Below are 22,496 nucleotides of genomic sequence, written 5' to 3'. Positions count from 1 at the left end.
TAGATCTGGTAAATATGTGGGATGGTCCAAGATTTCAAAGCTACACTCTTGCAGTGCAGTCATGGTAGTGACAGACTTGTGAGCAGGTGCATTGTCCCGATGGAAGAAGACTCCTTTACTAGGGTTTCCTTGGCATTTGACTTTGATGTTTTTATGCAAATGCCTCAAGGTCTGCTTAATACTTTCCTGTTACTGTCTGGCTGTTGTTGTTGTTAGGTTTTTTTTTTTTTTTTTTTTAGGAGCATTAGCAACTAAGGCCATATTGCTCTGGGGATATGCAGTGGTCATGGGCTTGAACCCTGGTCTAATCAAGAAGCGTGTGCTACGCACTGCTGCTCCTGCCCACCTGGCTATGGAGGCGCTGTGAATGAGATGCTCAAGATACTGGACTTGAACTGAACTGTCATTCGTAAATCACACATCACCAGATTATGCATACTGTCAGCAATTTCTGGAGTAATGAATGTTGCAAGCCTTCTGTAGCAAGTCATCCTCCAGGCTCTGCCGCACTCATTTAAATTCTGCTGCCCACTTTTTAACTGTGGAATAGGATGGGACATCCTTCCTCAGGTTTGTAACCATATCTTCATGAATTGCATTTGGTGTTAGTCCCTTTTTTACCCAAATATTGGATGACTGCATGATGACTGATTTTGTCCATCTTTCTTCATTTACATAACTTTGTTGACTTCAGGGGCTATAATTAAAAAAACATTGAAAATGCATGAAACTTGGTTGATTACTATTTGAAGTGTTATACGTTATATACAGAAATTTTTAAAAATATACCACTATCCTTTCATCCTCACGCCACCAACTTTTCAAACCTCCCTTATTATTGTTATTATTCAAATAAGATATCCAAGCAAATATGGTATATATTAACTATATACAGCTGAAACCCATTACAATGTAATTCGTTAGAACACAATTCAGTTTATAACATGATGCAAGCATGGGTCCCCTTTTTTGTCAGTTGAAACGTGTTTTTAGTCACTTAAAATCAGCATTTTGGATTCTTTGTGAACACATGATATATTCAATTTAACGTGAATCTGTGATATGCATTATCCTTTGATTTCCGTAAGGATAATATTAAATGACTTGTTGACTTATGTTGCAGAGGCACGTGCTGTTTTGCAAACTAGTCATAAATTTCTTGAAACAAAAGGCAGATTCCCTTTCAATTTAACAATTAAAAATGCCTTATTGAAATTGTTAAAAAGAAACAAAGAGATGCAATGAAACAGTCAACCCTTGATACAGCTTTTTTTTTAAAAATATGATACACTTGAAAGTAATGACTAAAATGTGCAAAAGTTTGTTTGCTGATGTCTACTTAGCAGTTGAAAGAACACAGATTATTATTTTCCTTTTTCTTCAGAATTTTCAATCTTTTTTAATTTCAAAACATGAACGTAACAGTCAATACAACCATGTGGAAAAGAAATTTTTGTGAGTATTGATTTGTTTTTGTGACAAAAGGTGCATGTTTATGTACAGTGAAACTTCTCCTAACGGACACCTCTCGTTAACGGACATCTCTCTACAACGGACATTTTCAAATTCCCCAACTCACCTCCATTGGTTTTAACGTGTTTTCAGCTTCTGTCTAGTGGACATTCTCTGTAACGGACGCGGACAGGCAATCTGCACTGTTTCGTTTAGATTAGCACTTAATTTGATCTCCCATAACAGACTGCGGGGGAGCTGACGGCCCTTTTTCTAGGAACCTGTCTTCCACGTATTGTCTCAATCGTGTGTTTATTTTCTTTTTCTGAATTTTATCAAGGTTTACGTTGCGGTTCTAAACCCTTTTTCGAGAATTTTAAGGCACGTGTAAAACTTCTGATGAATTCGGTGTGTGCAGAGGGGGAGGGAATTTGGTCTGCCTTTCGTCTTTTCAGTTTCCAGTTTTGTTCAGTGTCGTGTGAAGTGCACAATGTCTTCTCGTAAACATTTAACTTTAAAAGATAAAGTCGAACTCAGTAATGCGTATGATCGGCAAAAAAATAGTGTTCGCAATCTCGCTGCAAAATTCAAAATCGGGAAGACACAGGTAAGCGACATCCTAAAGAAAAAAAATGAACTGCTCAAACAAATTTGGCAACACGGAAATGATCAGGTTCAAAAATCATTCCCGAAAACTGTTGGACTTCAAATTTGTCGCGCACGTGCTAAAAAAATTCCCATTAATGAGCCTATTATTAGGGAAAAAGCTTTCGAGGTTGCGAAATCTATGGGAGTTCAAAGCTTCTGTGGGATGGCTAGACAAGTTCAAAACTCGGCATAAAATTTCTTGGAAAACCGTAAGTGGTGAAGGTGGATCTGTTGATACTGGGGTTGTAACAGAGTGGACCGTCAAATTGGAAGATTCATGTCGTGATTTTGAAGCTAAGGATATTTACAACTGTGACGAAACAGGGTTGTTTTTTTAAAGCTCTTCCTGAAAACACAATGACTCTAAAAAACGAAAAGTGCCAGGGCGGAAAAATTTCTAAGGAACGCTTGACTGTACTATTGTGTACAAATATGCTGGGAGACGTTGAACAACCTCTTGTTATAGGAAACCCACAAAATCCTCGTTGTTTCAAGGGCATAAAGTTGAATCTTTTGAATGTTGACTGGAAGTCTAATAAAAAAGCGTGGATGACGAGATATCATGAGCGAATGGATAAATCACTTTAACCAAAACGTGATTCGTCAAAACAGAAAAATTCTTCTTTACATGGATAATGCTGCATCTCACCCGCACATTGAATTGTCCAACATTCAAATAATTTTTCTGCCACCAAACATATCTGCAGAGTGTCAGCCCTTGGATCAAGGGATAATAAAAAATTTTAAACTTCACTACAGAAAACGTGTTTTAAGACATCTCATTGCAAACACGAACGATGTAACATGTGCAAGTGACCTTGCAAAGAAACTCAGCATCCTTGATGCGATTCAATGGATTTCCTTTTCAGTAAACGCAATTAGAAAACGAACTGTCTTGAACTGTTTTGTAAAGTCTGTCTTCTCAAACGCAAAAATTGAAGTTGTGAACAGCAGTGTGGAGCACCAAGAAGAACAAGAACTTCAACATCTCTTGATAATGTACGATAATTCCGCTACAAGTGACCCTGGCTACAAAGATATAGACTCGAACCTCACTACAGAAGATGGTGCTCTAGATATCAACGACATTATCATCGATATTTTTCTAGAAGTTCCTCGTGAGGATGAAGAAATGGAAGGAGGTCATTCTGTCGAACAACATATTAACGACGAACCACCGATGAAAATAGAAGAAGCGCTCATACAAATCAATCGTTTAAAAATGTTTTTCGCCGCTGAAGAAGATACTGAAGGACTTTCGATGGTTTCTTCACTCCAAACAAATGTTGAAAACAAAATTATCAGCCGGAAGAAGGTGCAGAAGAAAATAAGTGATTACTGTATGTATTTTTCTTAAGATAAAGTCATAATATGCATAGCACAATTGTATGTATATTATTTACAAAAATATTGTTCAAAATCTGTATATATTTTAATTTAATTTTACATTAAACGTTTAACAATTTTTCTTTCTTTCTTTTTTTTTTTCCCCTCAGACTTCTTGTTAGCGGACACTTCTCTCTAACAGACACATTTTCGTTCCCCATGGCTGTCCGTTAAAGGGAAGTTTCAGTGTATATCTCTCAATACGTTAAAAAGTTTTCTTCCTGGTGATATTTATTTGACGTCACGTGGTGGGGTAGCAAATGGGAGAAGAGGGATGTGGGTCACATGGTACAAGTGGGCGGGGCAATTACGTCACTACAAATGTGCAGGTAAATAATTACATAGGTCATTTCCTGATTGGTGCATTTCAACCGGTGTCTGGAATCTGTGACATTTGATGTGCTAACTTAGTAATTAACACAATGCCTCAACCTAGATTGGCAATTACCGATTCTGAGAGAAAACTATGCTGCCAGGAGTCTGCACGGAAATATAGAGAGAAACAGGCTTGAAAGGTTATGAACTAATCAGTGAATAAGTTCAATGACAACGGAGAAAGTGGAAAATCAATGTGACAGGAAGTGAGTATCTAATATGGACAAAGAACAGGCCAAAACTCAGTGAACCATTAAACAGCTCAGACGTAACGTAAGATCTTCACAAGATCCTGATAACGAAGGAACCACTGAAGTGTCATATTGTGATTTAGGTGATATGGTAGATGAATGTCAACCTTTGCTGCGGATTATCTTTTCACAGTGAATTCAGAAGAGCCGCACATTCGTGTTGTCATGGAGGGAAGGTATGTTTGCCGATCGCAGATACCTATCCACACACTTGAAGACTTGTTTGAAAACCACAAATGTGGGAGTTGCTGAGTGAAGTCCTCTAGTTTAACATGAATATTGGTTTTTTTTTCAATACTTTATTGTACAATGCATCAGTAAAAGATTGAAACAATGCAATTGCATGTTATTTTCATTATTTTTCTTTGCATGATTTTTCTTAGACATAGTACAGGTTGACCATCACTAATCTGGCCACCGGTAATCCGGTTCCACCGCTAATTCGGACATAATTTCCGTGAACGTAACTTCAAATTTCCTGGGTCGGTGCACCGACCTGCGGCTACTGTTTTGGTGGCATTGGTTGCAGCATCAGCTGTTGGTGCGAACTCGTAAACACTGGCAAGTCATTCCCACTTGTTTTTCTGTATTTATTATTATAACCTGCTCACACTTTAGCCCCGGCCATGGTTCCAGTGCATAAAGGAAGTACCTCTCGTGGTGTAAAGCGCAAATTGTACATTGTCCATAACAAATAAAGTTGGACTTCCTGGAAAAACTCGACAGTGATGTGTCTGTGAGAAGTTTAGCTCTGCTTAATTGTAAATTCCAGCAATTTCTCTCAGTTCCTCTTATTTTAGTAATTTTCTTTTAGCCATTTCTTTTTAGACTTTTTTTTTTTTTTTTTTACAACACACTTGTACAAACTTGTGAAAAAACATAACACAATATGATGGATAATACAGCACGCTAACGAACTTGTTTTCACAAAATCTCTAACAATACTGACAAACTTATTGCAATGTTTGAGAGTTTATTTTATTGTAATTAGTTTTATTGCAGCGCTCTCTTCCCCTGCAATAAACTAATCACAAACTACCTTCATATGTATGCCGTAATAGCGTCACACGTATGTGGCCGACATGGCTTCTCAAGAAATAACGTAACCAATATATGTGGCTACATATATGGGACATAAAAAAAAAGCCATTTTTTTCTATTTTAAGCGAAAAAATGACAACAAAATATTTTTTGGCCCCTGGGGAATGTTTTCTTAAACTAGCTTGGCAGTCAACGTGTTAATGGCAAGAGGAGGTGGTTAGCTGTTCGGTAAACTGTATGTGCTAAAATAACCACCAGTGATCCGGCAAACTCACTAATCTGGCACCCCACAGGTCCCAATGCTGCCGGATTAGTGATGGTCGACCTGTATTGCAATTATTGAGCAAAAAAAGAGATGAGCAAAACTGATATGTACATATGAAGTTTGAATGTCAAAAAATGTGTAGAATTTTCCAACGTAGCCCCACTTATATCGTGATGTGATCCTTTGGACCCCAAGAATCGCATTATAATGGGTTTCACCTGTACCATGTGTGCTTGCTATAAGCTGCATCCCAAAAACTATATGGTCTTGAAAAAAAAGAGAAAAATAAAAAAATTTCAGCACTTACCTAGTTATGCTTCTTATGTAGCACAATAACACAGTTCTGGTAGCAAATGAACTTTTTGGAAAAACCTACCAGCAACCTTTAGTGCCGATGATCTTTGGTGAACTGCAAGGCTGCTTTGTTGCATAAATATATGTTTAGGCCCTCTGAAAGCCATGTGTTTTTGGAGAAAATTGCTAGTTTATCTTTCACAAACAGCTAATAGTACATGTTCGATTCACCAACTCTTGGGGGGAGACAAAGACCAATAGATTGACAGTAGCCACTGGCAGAGGTGAAAGAGATTCTTGCACTGCTTCTATTAGAATGAGCAGAAGCCTGAAAAACAAGATGCATGGTATTTCAGAGACTGCTGGGAGCCATTGCGGTACAAGTAAACACATGGGTTGTGTTAGGGTAGCTAAGAATAGAAACAGGTGCAGGTATACTTGCGTGTACACCAATGCTAGGAGTTTAGTAAATAAATTTGATGAATTTGAGGTATTGCTCAAAACATCAAAGGCAGATATTGTTGGGATATCAGAGACGTGGTGTCACACAGATATAAGGGATGCAGAACTGCAATTTGGGGAGTACAACGTCTACAGAAAGGATAGACAGGATAGGAAGGGGGGAGGGGTTATGCTATTAGTTAAGAAACACATAAAAACCAAGGAAGTGAAGCCAGTGGACATCGCTGGACAGTGCAGTGTTGAGTCAGTTTGGTGTGACATAAGCATTGGGAGATCAAAATTGAGAGTAGGAGTGTGCTATAGGCCTAATGACTCTGATGAGTATAATAAGGAACTGTACAGGGAAATAGAGTGGGCCAGTAAATCAGAGAGTCTTATAATGGGAGATTTTAATTTCCCAGATATTGACTGGAATTTGGGGGCTGGTTACTCACACACTAGCAGGGCTTTTGTGGATTTATTGGATGATTGTTTTCTACATCAGCATGTTCGGGAGGCAACTAGAGGGATAATACTCTTGATTTGATTATCAGCAGTGATTCTTCATGCATTAAGAATCTGCAGATAAATGAACCACTAGGTGGCAGTGATCACAGTGTGCTGAAGTGGGATTTACTGAAAGAGGTAACTACCATTAGGGGTAAAGGGAAGGGTTATTGCTTCCGTAAAGGCGACTACGATGGACTGAGACAGTATTTAAATTCTATACAGTGGGACCAACTGATGATGTTACCAACAGCAAATTCAAAATGGGAAGCATTCAAAGAACTTATCTTGGAAGCTCCTAGGCTTTACATACCAACTAAGAAATATTGTTCAAGGTTTAGGCCAAAATGGATGTCAGATGAACTAATGAGGCATATGGCAGAGAAGAAAAATGCATGGGATACTTACAAATTAACACATGACACAGAAGCCTATGATAGATACAAGTTGATATGCAACCAGGTTACAAAGGAGGTTAGGCAGGCGAAGGCAGATTACGAGAAATCCTTGGCAAGGGATGCAAAGAAAAACAGCAAAGAGTTCTTTACTTATGTAAACTCTAGAAGGAAGGGGATGAATCAGATTGGTCCACTTGATATTGATGGGTCAACTGTTGATGATCCTGCTCAGGTAGCTAACAAACTAAATGAATATTTTGCATCGACATTCACACATGAGGAGTTATTCAGCAAGGGGAATGCCAGAGGTGTATTCAACTCTAGCAGTAAGCTACAGAATCTTGAAATAACTGGGAGTAAAGTGGAGGAGAAACTGTTGAAGATAAACACAAGAAAGGCACCTGGGGTGGATGGGATCTATCCAGTTATATTAAAGGAGGCAGCAAAGGAAGTAAGCAAACCCTTAGCCATAATTATGAGAGCTTCCTTGGACTCAGGGGAGGTACCCATGGACTGGAGATGTGCAAATGTGACCCCAATTCACAAAGGAGGATCAAAGGCTGACACAAGTAATTATAGACCTGTGAGCTTAACTTCTGTTCCCGGAAAATTAATGGAGGCACTGGTTAAAGAAGCACTGCAGGATCATTTAGACAAGACTTCATTTATAGCTCAGACACAGCATGGTTTTGTTAAGGGGAAGTCTTGCCTGACCAACTTGATTGGATACTATGATGCAGTCACAAAAGAACTGGATGCAGGGAATAACTTTGATATTATATACTTGGATCTTAGAAAGGCTTTTGATACTGTTGCACATGGAAGACTGCTGCACAAATTGGAGCAGTGTGGCATTGGAGGCAAATTGCTGCTATGGATAAAGGGGTGGTTGAGGGGGAGAAGACAGAGAGTGGTAATCAATGGACACTGCTCATCGTGGACTGATGTTATTAGTGGAGTCCCTCAGGGCTCAGTGTTGGGTCCATTATTGTTTTCTGTATTTATAAATGATATTGATTATGGTATATCAAGCTTAATGTCCAAGTTTGCAGATGATACAAAGGTTGGCAGGGTTGTCAAGGACACTACTGACACTATGCTGCTGCAACAGGATCTGGAAAGGTTGAGCAGATGGGCTGAGAGGTGGCAAATGAAGTTTAACATTGACAAATGTAAAGTACTACACATGGGAAACAGCAACCCCAGAGCAACGTATCAACTCTGTGGTACTACACTGACAGTGGTAGAGAATGAAAGGGACTTGGGGGTGATTGTGCAGGCAGATATGAAGTTCTCTGAGCAGTGCAGACGGGCTGCAAGAGTAGCTCATGGAGTATTGTCAATGATATACAGGAATTTTTCCAGCAGGGATAATTATTCCATTGTACAGGCCACACCTAGAGTACTGTATACAGGTCTGGAGGCCTCATTTCAAGAAGGATGTAGAGCTGCTGGAACGAGTACAGGGAAGGGCAACAAGATTAGTGAATGGAACAAAGGGGTGCTCTTATGAAGAAAGGCTTAAGTTTTGCAAATTACAGTGTCTGGAGACTAGGCACCAGCGAGGTGATCTGATAGAGGTGTATAAAGCCTTGAATGGTTTAAGCATGCTCAATGCTGATGGGATTCTTCCTCTAGCTCAGAAAATAAATTCAAATTGAGGAAAGGCAGATGTAGGATAGACGTGCGGAAATTTGCCTTTAGCCAGCGGGTGGTTGGTTGGTGGAACAGACTGCCATCCCTTGTGGTGGAGGTTGATAGCCTAAATAAGTTTAAGGCTCAGCTGGACAGGTATTTTGAACGAACAGAGGGGTGAAGTGGAAGTGGGGGTTTTTTTTTTTTTTTTTTTGGCTGATGCTGCATAAGCTTGCTTTCTTGCATCAAATGCCTCTACTAATGCTAATGCTAATGCTAACTCCAAATTTCCTAGCAGCTTTTATTTTACTGGGTGTTAAATTAGTTTGGAGGTAAAGAACTGTGAATGTCACATTCTGCTGACTGGAAATTTTAAAATTCAAATCTCATGGGCACCAAAATCATCTTACTAGAACAGTTCACTCCCATTTAGAATTCTAAATGCAGTTGATATATATTAATGTGTATGATTTCTTAGGATAAAGAGTAAGCAAAAACAGTGCTTACACAAATAAATGGAAATGTGTTTTTCTCCAGTACTATTCAGGTTCCAATAAGATGATGAGTTTTAAGTTGGCAATATTTATGTGTCTAGTAACACTGATGATAAATCTGTCATCAATATATGTATATTTGTCAACAAAATGATGACAAATATATAGCTTTATATGAAAAAGTGAACATTTAATAACTCTCCTGGTAGGATATTTCTGGAGCTCTACTGATGATTAGTGGGGTTCCAATTTTGTAAGCAGGTAAACTGTGGAATAAGATGAGCCAGGTGAGGGAGATAGTGACCTTCCCCTTGTTCCCGTTAATGATATTGGATCAAACTGTCTGTGTAGAGGGTCTCAGTTAGAGGCCTTCATATTTTGATGGACTTTGTTTAGGAACTGGTTTTCTGGGGTTGAATCCATGATCTTCCACGATGATATGCTTGACTACGTTCTTTTCTTGTAAATTCCTGAATCTAGTTTGGTGGCTGTCCTCTTCTGCGACTGCCAAATTCTCTGGCCAATATAAGTAATGCAAAAGTAGGTAGAGGAACATAGAAATCATACTGAACCTGAGAATTTATAAGAAAGTGATCTAGAATGAACCTAAAATTGGGCTGCACTTTGAGTATAATCCAGTTTTAGGTTTTTTTTTTTTTGTTTTTAATGTGGCAACTGTTATTCCAAGCAAAAATTCTCAAAACTCAAACCCTGGCCTGATGACAGAAATCAATAAGGAATCCAGAAACATCACCATTTTAATGATTTTTTTTAAAAAATTTGTAAAAAAAAAAAAAAAAAAAAAAATCCCGACTTACCAGTTGGTCTGATTTAAAACTTATCACATGGAAAATGTTTGTTTGTTATTTGGTTTTTAGGAGCATTAGCAACTAAGGCCATATTGCTCCTGGGATATTTGGTGGTCACGGGCTCGAACCCCGGTCTAATCAAGAAGCGTGTGCTTCGCACTGCTGCTCCTGCCCACCTGGCTATGGAAAACGTGTATTTTCTCTAAAACCAAAGTAGTCTATTATAATTGCAAATGGTTCATGGTCATAAAAGGGAGCTGCATCTTTCACATACAGAAGGATTAATCCTGTACCATCAGTAGAAATGGGGGGGATATTATTCTCCCATTTGGCTCATTGTTCTTATAGTTACCACTTTCACATTTACAAAACAGAAGGCCTACTAATCAGCTTTAAGGATACTTAATGAGAAAGGGTTTCTTTATCATTTATCTCCACCTCTTCTACCAAGAAGTCTTCATTTCTGACATCATTACATCTCTAACAGTGCCATCATCTTTCTTATCCATCATCATCTATTGGTACTTCCAGATCTCAAAAAAAAAAGTCACTAACAACAGATCAAAAGCCAAACAGGCTTCTGACCTTGCAAGGATTGTTGTTACTCCAGAGTATTCAGTTTTCTCCCCTAAGCGTTAGGTGGTCAGCTACAGTAGCGTCCAAAGTAGTAAGGATATCCTCCCAATAGTAACCCACCAAAGATTTGTCCTATGACATCATCAACTTCACAGAATTCTAGAATTTTCATTTTGATTTATGTTCTGTAGCAAGATGAAAGTGCTTTAACTCTGTGTATCCTTTTCCTGCAGCATGCAACATATTTTGTTGAAATTGCTTTGTGTGCCGCTTAGAGGCAGATCCAGAGGCTGTTGGAAACCGTCCCCCCCATACTGATGCATACTTGGCACTACTAAACGTTTTTGCTAACTACATAAATGCTAGTTAGCTAACTAACTTTTTGTTACAAGTACTGTATAAAGTGCTTATAATTAAAAAAAAAAAATTAAAACAATTTTATGTTTGTCAAATAAATTTAATTAATGTCCCAAGGAGCTCACTAACAGCCCCCGACTTACCCACTAAATTAATACTGGAAGGTGCTAAGTATGAATCCTAGATTCTATTACGTTGAAATCCTCAGGTCATAATTTCTGGATATAAAAGTGGAATTTAAACTGTGTGTTTAGCTTCATTTTTTATGATTTTTTAAAAAATTGTTTGTGTGTCACATCAGGAGGTGTGCCACTAAAGAAGCCACCCCTAGTATATCTCAATTTTATGGAAAATTTCTTCCTGGAAGAAAGCAAATAATGCTCTGAAATATATAATTACTTTTAGTTAGTTAAATTTTTAAATTTTTATCTCCTTATTGTGTTTTAAATTTTAATAGAGAAAATTGTGGGACAAAACTTTTTTTGAGGAACCCTCATTTTCCAAATTTTATACTGTGTAGAATTCTTCTGTCAAGTCTATGTAGCTTATTATGTTTTATATATAGGTGACACCCCATGTTCCTCCAGGTCATCATTTGCTACCTCCAAGACCACCTCCCCCTGATACCTCTAGACCACCTCCACTAATGATTCCAGGGGGTGGTGCTATTCCACCTGGTATGGGAATGCCTCCTCATTTCCCACCTGCAGGAATGCCACCTGGAAGTTTTTCTATGGCACACTTTGGAGGAATTCCACCTCAGCCACCCTCAATTGGCCAGGCTGGTAATGTGATTTTTGTTTATTTCTTAATTAACCCTCCTAGTTTTCTTGTATTATGTTACTGTTTAATGATGATGCAAGTTTCATTTAAATATTACAGGAAATGTATAGTACATAGTTGTGGAAATCAGTTTCTTTTATGTGTAAAACCAGTCACAGTTGAACAACTTCCACACCTGGCAGTCCATTACCTGGCATCATATTCTGGCTGTCTAAGGAAAATAGGAGAATACAATGGACCACCCAAGAATCAGAAAATTTTTCAAGTTCTTTAATTGGTCATTTACCAAAGCAGTGTGTTAAAAGCTGATTGTGCTGGGTTATTATTTCACCTCTGAACCTTAAATGTTTAATGCATTTCCAAAGATATTGAGAAATTTCTTTTATCATTTTATTGTATAATCATTATTTGTGAACCAGATTAGTGACCCAATTAGTGATCAATGGGTATTGATAATAGAAGTGGCGAATGAGGTAATAATTCTGTGTAAGTAGTAAACTGTTAAAACTGCTAGTTAAGATGAATAACTGTTTTGCCGTAGACACCCAGCCTTGCTTAATACGAACCATATAAATTGTTAGACTGGGATTTTCCGAAAACCTTCTTGCCAAGTTCAAGTTGTCGATCAAATTGTGATTGTTAACCAGACAATAAATGAATGTCAAAATATGCATTTTAAAAAAAAATAGAGTATAAAATTAAATTTTTTTAAAGTTGTATATACTGTATATATTCATGTACGCTTAGTTGGCTTTGCATTAGCAGCTCCCCCCACTGTGTAGGAATGGTCTGGTCTGTGACACTGGTGAAGGTGAAAAGTTAGGTATGGCTAATAGATTGTAGTTTGCACATGTGCCGATCAGTTTTTGAGTGTCTACAAGGAAGATCTCAATGCCATGAGTTGGCATTGAGATCTTTCTAACTTTGAACATGGAATGACTATGGGGGAAAGGTGTGAGGTGCCGGTATGCCAACAACAGCCAACATGGTTAAGTGTTCCTGTTTCTGTGGTGTTACAAGTTTAGCGTGAATGGCTCAACAGCTGTTGAACAACCAGCTAAGGATCATATATGAAACAGCTGAATAAAGCAACAGTTTCATCCCATACTTACATTGTTTTATGTTGTTTACTCCAAAGTTATATGTCCATAATTTCCATTTGTAATACTGGATGCCACTCGAAAGTTTAGGCACCGGCAAAGCTTGTAGATTGATCGTATAGCAGCAACAGAGTCATTTTCATTGTATTTACATATATGTTCTAAAAAGTGTGCACATTTGGCTTTTCATGTAGTTCTTTTTGGGTCTTAAGTTCGTTAATGTGCACAGCATCTTACTCTTTATCTAAAGTTTTAATTTCTGTATTGAGTTCGTCATACTTATTGCACATCTCACTTTTTGTGGTTCAAAGCTGATTAAAGTCTCCATTAAACACATCCATCATGATAGTAATGTTTTGTAACCAGTTCACTGTCTGGATATTTTTCCTTCAGCCATTCTCCATAAAGTGTATATAACATATTAATATTAAGTCCCGCAGGGAGATATTTTCTGCATGGGCTTTTAGACCGACTGTAATGACTGGATGCCCGACGGTGAGGTCGTGTTCTATAACTCTAGATCTCCTATTGCCACTTTCTTTGTAGCTTGTTGTTTTTTCCACAACCATCAGCAGTTGAAATACCAGTTTTAAGAAAGAACCTTTTATTGCACCACCTTCAGTTGTAACAGTTACAAGCTTGGACAACGTTGCAGTATCCCTTCATAGCCAAAAGGCCATATCCCTTCACAGCCAAAAAATGTTTGGGCACATTTTTCCAACATTCCATATATATACTGTAAACTGCTTTTGAACACACTATTATCAAAGAAAACAGTATATTTTATCTGCCATGGAGTACAGCTAGACCTATTTTTTTTTATTTTACTTCTTTTAACATCTACACTGGATAAAATATTGAAAAGATAAGCGTTCTGAAGGTTATAGTCATGTATTTTCCAGAATTCATCGAAAATAACATTGATGTTTTCCATGCCGATTTTATCAAAGCAATTACATTTGCAAGGTGAACCGCCATTAGGGGCAGGTATGGTTTTCTTCGTAATTCAAGAAGTGTATGCTTCGCCTCGATTCCTATTTCTTTTCTAAACTGAAACATTCCAAACACTTTTGTGTCTTTATGTTTTCCTAGTATATCATCCCAGCTGGTTATTACCCAAAGAGCTCATCTTATTATTTAGTGCAGAACTCCTGTCAACTAAACAACTATAGACTGATATTTTCTGTAATATACACTATAGTAAAGTAAAAAGCTAACTTTTACCACAGTCTTGTCCAAACACACACACAAGAAAAGCTATGAGATAGCAAAGCCTCGCTTAAGCAGAGCAAGTGTATGCATTGGTTCAACATCTAGGGCAAATATTTTCTATTACAGGATACATTCGTTAGTGATAATATAGCTCTGTAATTTATAACGACACTTTTATGATCTAGTGAATCGATGATAATAAATCGAGCATACTGTTGAACATCCTGAAGGGCAGAGCATGAAAGCAAAAGTGCGGAGTATTGTAACTTGTCAATTTTGCCTCTTGTATTGGCAAGGCTGTTGCCACTAAATCCTACTCTCATTGTATTCTCTTGTAACTTTCAGAATATTAGAGGTCAGCTAGACAATGAACAGTGTTGCAATGTTAGATTCTTAGAATAGGGTTTATGTTATATATATATATATATATATATATATATATATATTTCAAAAGTTAGGAAAAAACTAAAAAATTGTTTTTTCTGTTTTGTCGAGTTTGCCCTTACTATTTGCAATGCCTCATAAAATGGTCTGCTTGATCATTTTCATTTCCATAATAAGGGCAGCACACAAGTGTTCAGTGTTAAGCATTAAGTTATTTACTTAATAAGAAATTCTTCATTTTAATTAGAGTTGTCACCTTTTCACAATTCTTGATCTGAAGATGGGAAGGGAGTAATAAAAGAAATCCTTAAAGTTTTTCATATAAAATACATATCCTTAAGGTTATTTCTAGCTAAAAAATTAATTTGTTATTAGGAAAAAATTACTAGAAAGACTTGTGATAACTTTTTCAAAATAATAGATTTCTAATTTTCAGTTTAGTATTTTACCAGTACCATAATTTTTTTTTTTTTTAATGTAAACCCCAAACACGAAGGATATTAGAACCCATAGTACTTAGTACCGTGCTTGGGTTGAAGATTGAGAAGACAAAAGAAGATATTTGTTGACAATGGACTTGAACTTCTGTAATTTTCAGGAAATACGTATGAAGGAAGGTTGTTCCAGAAAACGGCAGTTGAATGAATAAACGAGGAAGATGAAAAGTTGGTTCTGTGAGTTTGAAGTTGGACAGTAAATGGATGTTGGCTGGTGGTGGCACGTGTTAAGACTGTTTTGAAAGAGAGAGCGGGAATTATAGAAGCCAGTTCAGTCCCCATGGAAATATCTGTAGAAGAGGCATGCAGCAGAAACATTACGTCTATGAGACAGCGAGTGGAGAGACTCTGTTAGAGATGAATCATTAATTAACCTAACTGTCCTCTTCTGAACGGAATCAAGAAGCCTGAGAGAGGTTTTGGGGGGCACCACCTCAGATATGGGAACAATATTCCATGGTAGGGCAGATTTGCAATTTGTAAAGAGTGAACAGCTGTTTGGAAGAAAAGTAACGCTGAGAGCAAAAGAAAAAACCAAGTTTTTTAGATGCAGAGGAAGCAATATTTGTAATGTGCTTGTGCCAAGAGAGATTAGAAGTCAGGGTAATCCCCAAAAGAGATATATCATTTTGCCTAGAAATCAGAGTGTCGCTAAAGATAAGCATAGGAGCAGAAGAATCCTTTTTGTGAGATATAAGACAAGACTGGATTTTAGAAGGATTGAAATCAACCAAGTTGTCTTTGCCCCACTAGAGAATTACCTGGAGATTGGCATTTAATGAATTGGTAGCAAATTTAGTTGAAGCTGATTGAGCAGGGCAAGGTTTCTCAAAATGGAAAGTGGAATGCAATGTGCTATCATCAACAAAACTATGGATAGGATTTCCGGTCAATGGAAGAAGGTCATTAATATATAAGAGGAAAAGAGTGGAGGAAAGAACTGAACCTTGGGGGACACTGGCATTAGTGGAGAAGTTAGAAGACAGAGAGCCATCTACCATCACCCTCAGTGAGCGATCAGAGAGAAAACTGGATAACCAGTTACAAAAACCAGTTGGCAAACCATAAGATGGAAGCTTGTTTAGAAGACCTTTATGCCAGACAAGATCGAAAGCCTTTGAGATGTCAAGAGAAACTGCTTGTGTTTCACCGAACTTTTCCATTGAATTAGTCCATAAATGGGTAACATAAGCGAGAATATCACCAGTGGATCGACACTGACGGAATCCATACTGGCGATCATTGATTAGACGGAAGGTTTCTAGGTAGTTTTAAGAGTTGGTGGTTAATTGATTTCTCCATTACTTTAGAAAGAGTAGAAGTAATTTCAATGGGACGATAATTGGATGTGAAGGATTTGTCACCCGTTTTAGGAACTGGCTGGATATGAGCAAATTTCCCACCTTTGGAATAAGAAAGTGAGAAAAGGCGACAAACAACAGGGATAAGTTCAGGAGCACAGGTTTTGAGAACAAGTGGAGAAATACTATTGGAACCTGGAGCTTTCTTAGCATCAAGATTCGTCAAAATCCTTCTGGCATCCTTTTGACGGAAGACCACAGGAGGCATTGAATGGAGCGTGTTGGGAATGGTGGGAGGTATTTTACCAAGATCATTAATACATGAGTTGGAAGAAAAATGGGATGTTAGCAGGTCAGCTTTATTCTTGGCTGAAGTGACAACAGAACCATCTGGTTTGGACAGAGGTGGGAGCAGAGATGGGCAAAAGTTTCGGCCAATAGCTTTGGCAAGAGACCAGAATGCTTGGCTACCATTAGAGCAAGAAGCAAGTTTTCTACTCTTAGCCTGTTCAAACTCTAGTTTGGACCGATTAATAACTGCTTTACAATTGTTGCGAGCTTTGGTGTAGGCAGAAAATGAAACTGAAGAATTAGAAACAAGCCAATTACGATATGCAACGTTCTTCTCTTGAACAGCTTAGCACATTTATTGGAAAACCAAGGACCAGATTTTAAAGTGGAGTGTGGAATAAAGGATTCCATTCCTGCAAGAATAATTTCACTGACACGATCTGAGCAAATCTTGACATCAGAGTTTTTGAAACAGTAATCTGACCAAGGAAAAGAAGAAAAGAAATCTCGCAGGTCATCCCAATTTGCATTTTTGTAATGCCGAACAATACGAGGTTGGGAATTGCCATGAGATAAAGGCTCCATTGGAGAAGAGTCAATCACCAAGTTGTGATCTGAGGTGCCTAAAGGACCTCAGATCAGAATTTAAAACAGGAGTCGGCAGATGGTCAACCATGGTATGTAGAAATAAAAAAATTATTTTCTGGAGAACATCAATGCCAGAAATCTCATTATATAATTGCCTGATTTAGTTTTTATTTCAAGTTTTTCTGTGTCTGTTTACATAACATATTTTTTTTTATTATAAAAATTATAATTCTATGACTAGTTAATTTTTAAAATAAAGATTGTTTAAAAATCGTGATAAGTCGATCTTGTGACTTTGTTTATTTTTAAAGTAGCTAATATGGTCCAGAAGGCGTTTGGCCTCAGTATCATGTATGTTTGGTACCTGATGCAAATATTAAATACGAAGGGTTGATTCAGCCTTTTGATAAAGATTTTGACAGTTCTTTTAAAACTATGAAATTCCATTCTGCCTCCACCACCGGTTGTGTTCTGTTTGTTTTCTCTGCTCATGGACTATCACATGGCATTGCAATTTCGACACACCCACACATGCGCACGTGTGTGTGTGTGTGTGTTTACATAAAAATTACATAGTTTCTTAAAAGGGAGCAAAGATGGGTAACATACCTGAAAAGATTGGAAAAAGGGCAGTCATATGAGGAAAGACAAATTTAACAGTGGATAGGAAAATGAATGAAGGTGAAATGTTCATGGCTATAATTGATCCTAGAACTAGGTGCCAAAAATTCTAATTGCAGGGGAAGCAGTATTGAGTGGGTTATAGAAAGTATGAAGTGTGAAATTACTGGAATAAGTTATCTGCATTAGTAGTTAAGGCTGTCAGCTTAGGGAGATTCAGAGGTCAGCTGGATTGGTACTTACCGAGGAGTGAAACAAGTGCATAGTTTGTTTTTTTTTTTTTTTTTTTTTCCTTGTTGGTGCAGCAAAAGATTATAGTTTTCTTGTACCATATGGTTTTAATATTTTGATAGTAAAATATGTTATTTGGAAAATTTACTTTTGAGAATCCATTACACACGTGCCTGCATGCACACACCTATACACACACACACACACACACACACACACACACACACACACACACACACACAGGGTGTCTCAAAAATACATGGCATAACTTCAGGAATGAGTTCCTCATATGTAGACAATAAAAATATTTTATATCAATATAGTTCCGGAAATGCTTGGTTCCCGAGTTATTAACCGGAATGTCTTATCTCCCACTGGTGATTTCCTTCATCACAAGGTACTGACAGAATCTCATGGTTTTCCATTCCTACCATGTACTCAAATCAGGAGCAACTGGATATGCACTTTATGTACATAGGGTAATCTGCTGGTGACAAGGCCTGTACCCGTTGCAGATTGTAAGGATACAGTTGGTGTTCTCGCAACACTCTCCAAATAGTCAGATGTTGAACAGCCAGTTGCATTGCTATTCTGCATGTGCTGATTCCAGGAATGGCATGAACAACATCCAAAATCTCCTCCTCTACATCAGGAGTCGTAGATCTTGGTCGTCCTCTGTTGGCAGCATGAGGTGTAAAGGTCCCATGTTCAAAAGGGAATGTGAACATGGGACCTGTTCACATGTATATAGGAATTTTGCTAGCAGGGAAAAGGAGGTGATTGTCCCTCTGTATAAGGCAATGGTCAGGCCATGCCTTGAGTACTGCGTACAGGTCTGGAGGCCTCGTTTTAGGAAGGATGTAGATTTGCCTGAATGTGTACAGAGAAGGGCAACAAGATTGATGAGGGGAATGAAGGGATCCTCTTACCAAGGGAGGCTTAAGTTCTGCAAATTGCAGTGGCTGGAGACTAGTCACCTGCGCAGTGATCTGATTGAGGTGTATAAGGCCGTGAATGGGTTGAGCATGCTGAATTCTGATGGGATCCTTCCACTTGTTCAGATTACGAACCTAAGGGGGCATATTCTAATTAAGAAAAGACAGATGTAGAATAGATGTGCAGAAATTTGCCTTTAGCCAGCGGGTGGTTAATTGCTGGAACAAACTGCCATCTGTCATTGTGGAAGTTGATAGGTTAAATAATTTTAAGGAGGAACTGGACAGGCATTTGGAGGGAATGGTGGGATTTTTTTTTTGGCTGATGCTGCATAAGCTCATACGCTTGCTTTCTTGCATCACATGCCACTACTACTACAACAAAGACGGCGATGGATACCTTAAAATATTTTCCTGTCTGGACGTCTTCGTTCTGGGAACCTTTCGTGGTACAAACGACCAGCCTCCAGAGCATTGCGGTCCACCAAACCGTACATAAAGTGCATATCCGCTTGCTCCTGATTTGAGTACATGGTTGGAATGGAAAACTACCAGATTTTGTCAGTACCTTGTGATGAGTCTTTGCGGGTAGCACAGTGGTATCGTCACCGTCCTGCCCACACCGGGTGGAAAAGGCCCGGGTTCGAATCCCGTTGATGACACAAGGAACTTTAGTGGGCTTTTTTCACTCCGTGGCTGAGTTAGTCGGTCTCAGGCGTAGATAGCAAGGTTTTCCCCAGAAACTGGGGTTTTTTCATCCAGCAAAACAGGCAAATTGACCAGAGAACACACGCAATTTACAGTCACGAATATTGGTTAATGTAATCATTTACTGGTAACCCTAATATAATAATTTGAGTATCTTTGTGATGAAGAAAATCACCTGTGGGAGATAAGACATTCCGGTTAATAACTCGGGAACCAAGCATTTCCGGAACTATGTTGATATAAAATATTTTTATTGTCTACATATGAGGAACTCATTCCTGAAGTTATGCTGTGTATTTTTGAGACACCCTGTATATTACACAATGTACAAAATATTTTGAATTATTAATATTTTCAATTATTTTTAGCTTTGCCAACTATAACTTCTCCAGCTGTAATTTCTGCACCACCAACTACAAACACTGCAGCTGCTGCACATTCCAAAAGTGGAACTGCTGGTAGTACTGGCACACCTTCCTCAGTAGCTGCATCAACCGAAACTGCTACTACATCCCACCCGGTAATAGTGATATATGTTCATTTAAATTATTTTAACATAAAGGATTTCAGTTTTTATAAATCTCTTATTTTGTTCTTCAGTTTTAGAAAATTACAGTGATTACATTGTGAGGAAATAATTTTTTCAGTGTAAAGGATATAGTTACGCTGTTTCCATCAATTTGCATTGTCAGAATGTACATCTTCATTTTTAAAAAGCTATGCATTAATTGAAGTCATTATAATTCATAGTACTGGCATACATTTTAAATTAAATTGCTACTTTTTTTAATGTAAATAACTGAACTTGTACAACTTTTAAGTACTGATTTCAAATACTTATTTGATTCTGCCCTACGTTGTCAATTTTTGCACAAAATGAAAAATAAAAGACATTACTTATAGCAAAATATATATGTATTTCAAAAATCCAACAGATAGTTTTCACTACAGAATATTAAGCACAAATGGTAATGTATGCAATTATGATGCATACATTACCATTTGTGCCCCCCCAGCCCACTCACTAAATCAGTACTTTACTTAGTAGTGTGACACAATTATTTTGCATATGGATGAATTTCTCATTTTTGAAACTTTTGTGCTCATCATATGATTTACTCTTCAAACACAAGCAGCAGTCTGCTATTGTTGTCTTATTCCATTTACTCGTGTCTTTTTCTTTTCTTTTTCTTTTATATTTTACCCTACTCTTCATTCAGTGCACCAGGGTTCTGTAGAAAGTAAACAGGGTGGCTGTGCAGAAAAAGAAACCTTCATACTCGCGTTGTAGCCTAGTTTTTCGAGACTAGGAAGCATATTATATATAATCTTCTCGTGGTCCTTTGATTTATAAATGTGTAAAATACTTTTCGCAGCACTCTTGAATGCTAACCAAGCCTACACTTCTTTTTGAGACATGGAAGTTATGAAATTATCATTTTGCATCAGCTTTTGAATTTGTGTTTTGTCAAAAATATTAATACTAAACATCAGTGTAGAGTTTAGCATCACTTACCTTGGGAAATTTTGAAATAATATATCAGAAACAGCTTCCAATTGTATCTACAGCCTTAACAAACATTATTCCCAGTTTTACATGTAGCAGTATCAGAAGCAGTTTGCTTGGATAGCCAAGTGATGGGTGATGAAATTTTTTTGCTTCAGGTGTTAGATTAGTCCTTTTTTTGACCACTTATTTTTAATCCAATTATCAGCTTTAGTCTTGCTGTTCCACTTGCACAGAAAACAATACATTTGTCTGACAATTATTCAAGAAGAGTGTAGTTACCACTTTCAAATCACTACAAACCGTCTGTCTGTTTATGATCACAATATTTCACTTTTTTTCTAACAAGAATTTCAGACTATCTTGTTTACTTTAATGTATGAAGTCTGTGACTGGAAATGAGAATAATATGTTTACAATGTGTTGTAGGATTTCTCTAGCCATCAAAATGGAGATTTGGGAATCTCCATTTTGATGGCTCATGTATAATGCCTGATGCATTTATTAAATCATTTATGTCAGTACAGAATACAATATCACCTTAGACTGCAATAGAATGAGTTCTTTTTTTTTCTGTACCTTGCTAAGCAAAGTGCCAGCTTCTAACAGATTATTTTCACACAGTCTGTAGCCTAATAGCTGTGTTATTTTTAAGGCAGCCCACTTTTGGACTTTCTACAGCACCCCTTCCCCCCATTATCTTAAATTCCTATCTGGTATTCCTGTTTAAGCTGTCTTCATTTCCTTTAAAATTTTTCTGTTTAAGTGTTCTAGTCTTAATTCTTCCTCTCTGTTTTGCCCTCTTAACCCCTCATCTCCTCCCCCCTCTTAGTTTGCCCCTCCATAATGTTGAGATCTTTGTTATTTTTATATTTTATCCTCATTGCAAGTACCTGTTTATTTTCTGCTTGTTAGATTCTGTACACCCCTCCTTATTCCATTGTCTTTCTTCTCCTAGTAAGAACCTTCTGCTTGCCGGTACAGTTCATACAAATAAATCTTTCTTCTATCTACTTTTTCTTCTGTTGCTACGTTGCTTGCCCTCTAGTCTCAGGAAATTCTCATTATCCTCTGGTGTAAAAATTCAGTCTTTTAAAACATCTTACAGATCCTCTACAGTCTTTCCCTTTTTTCTCTCTGCCTTGCAGCCCTTTCTTGATCTGTCTTCATCTCTGTTTTCTGTTTGAAATTTCAGGCTTAGGTATCCACTAGTCTTAATTAGCATTAACATTAGTAGTGGCATATGATGCAAGAAAGCAAACTTATACAGCATGGAAAAAGAAAAAAAAAAATACCCATTTCACCTATCCATTTCCTGCAAAAGTTTGTCTAGTTCTTCCTTGAATTTATTGAAGCTATCAACTTTCACAACAGATGGAAGTTTGTTCCAACAGTCAATGACTCATTGG

At 37.6% G+C, this 22,496-nt stretch overlaps 1 protein-coding gene across 4 annotated transcripts in view; it reads left to right on the top strand.

The window, feature by feature from the left end:
• The window catches only part of Prp40 (pre-mRNA processing factor 40), a 434,121-nt gene that overhangs the window by 43,336 nt on the left and 368,289 nt on the right, over nt 1-22,496 (top strand). For all 4 annotated transcript variants that reach the window (XM_090383606.1, XM_090383605.1, XM_090383604.1 and 1 more), the window contains exons 4-5: nt 11,495-11,714; nt 19,949-20,100. In XM_090383606.1, the coding sequence (XP_090239732.1) occupies nt 11,495-11,714; nt 19,949-20,100 (372 nt within the window). The remainder of the gene's footprint in view (nt 1-11,494; nt 11,715-19,948; nt 20,101-22,496) is intronic.

Source organism: Mastigoproctus giganteus, chromosome 10 (genome assembly GCF_048544385.1).
Source record: "Mastigoproctus giganteus isolate SK-2022 chromosome 10, ASM4854438v1, whole genome shotgun sequence".
NCBI lineage: Eukaryota > Metazoa > Arthropoda > Arachnida > Uropygi > Thelyphonidae > Mastigoproctus > Mastigoproctus giganteus.
This window is presented reverse-complemented; position numbering and strand designations above follow the sequence as displayed.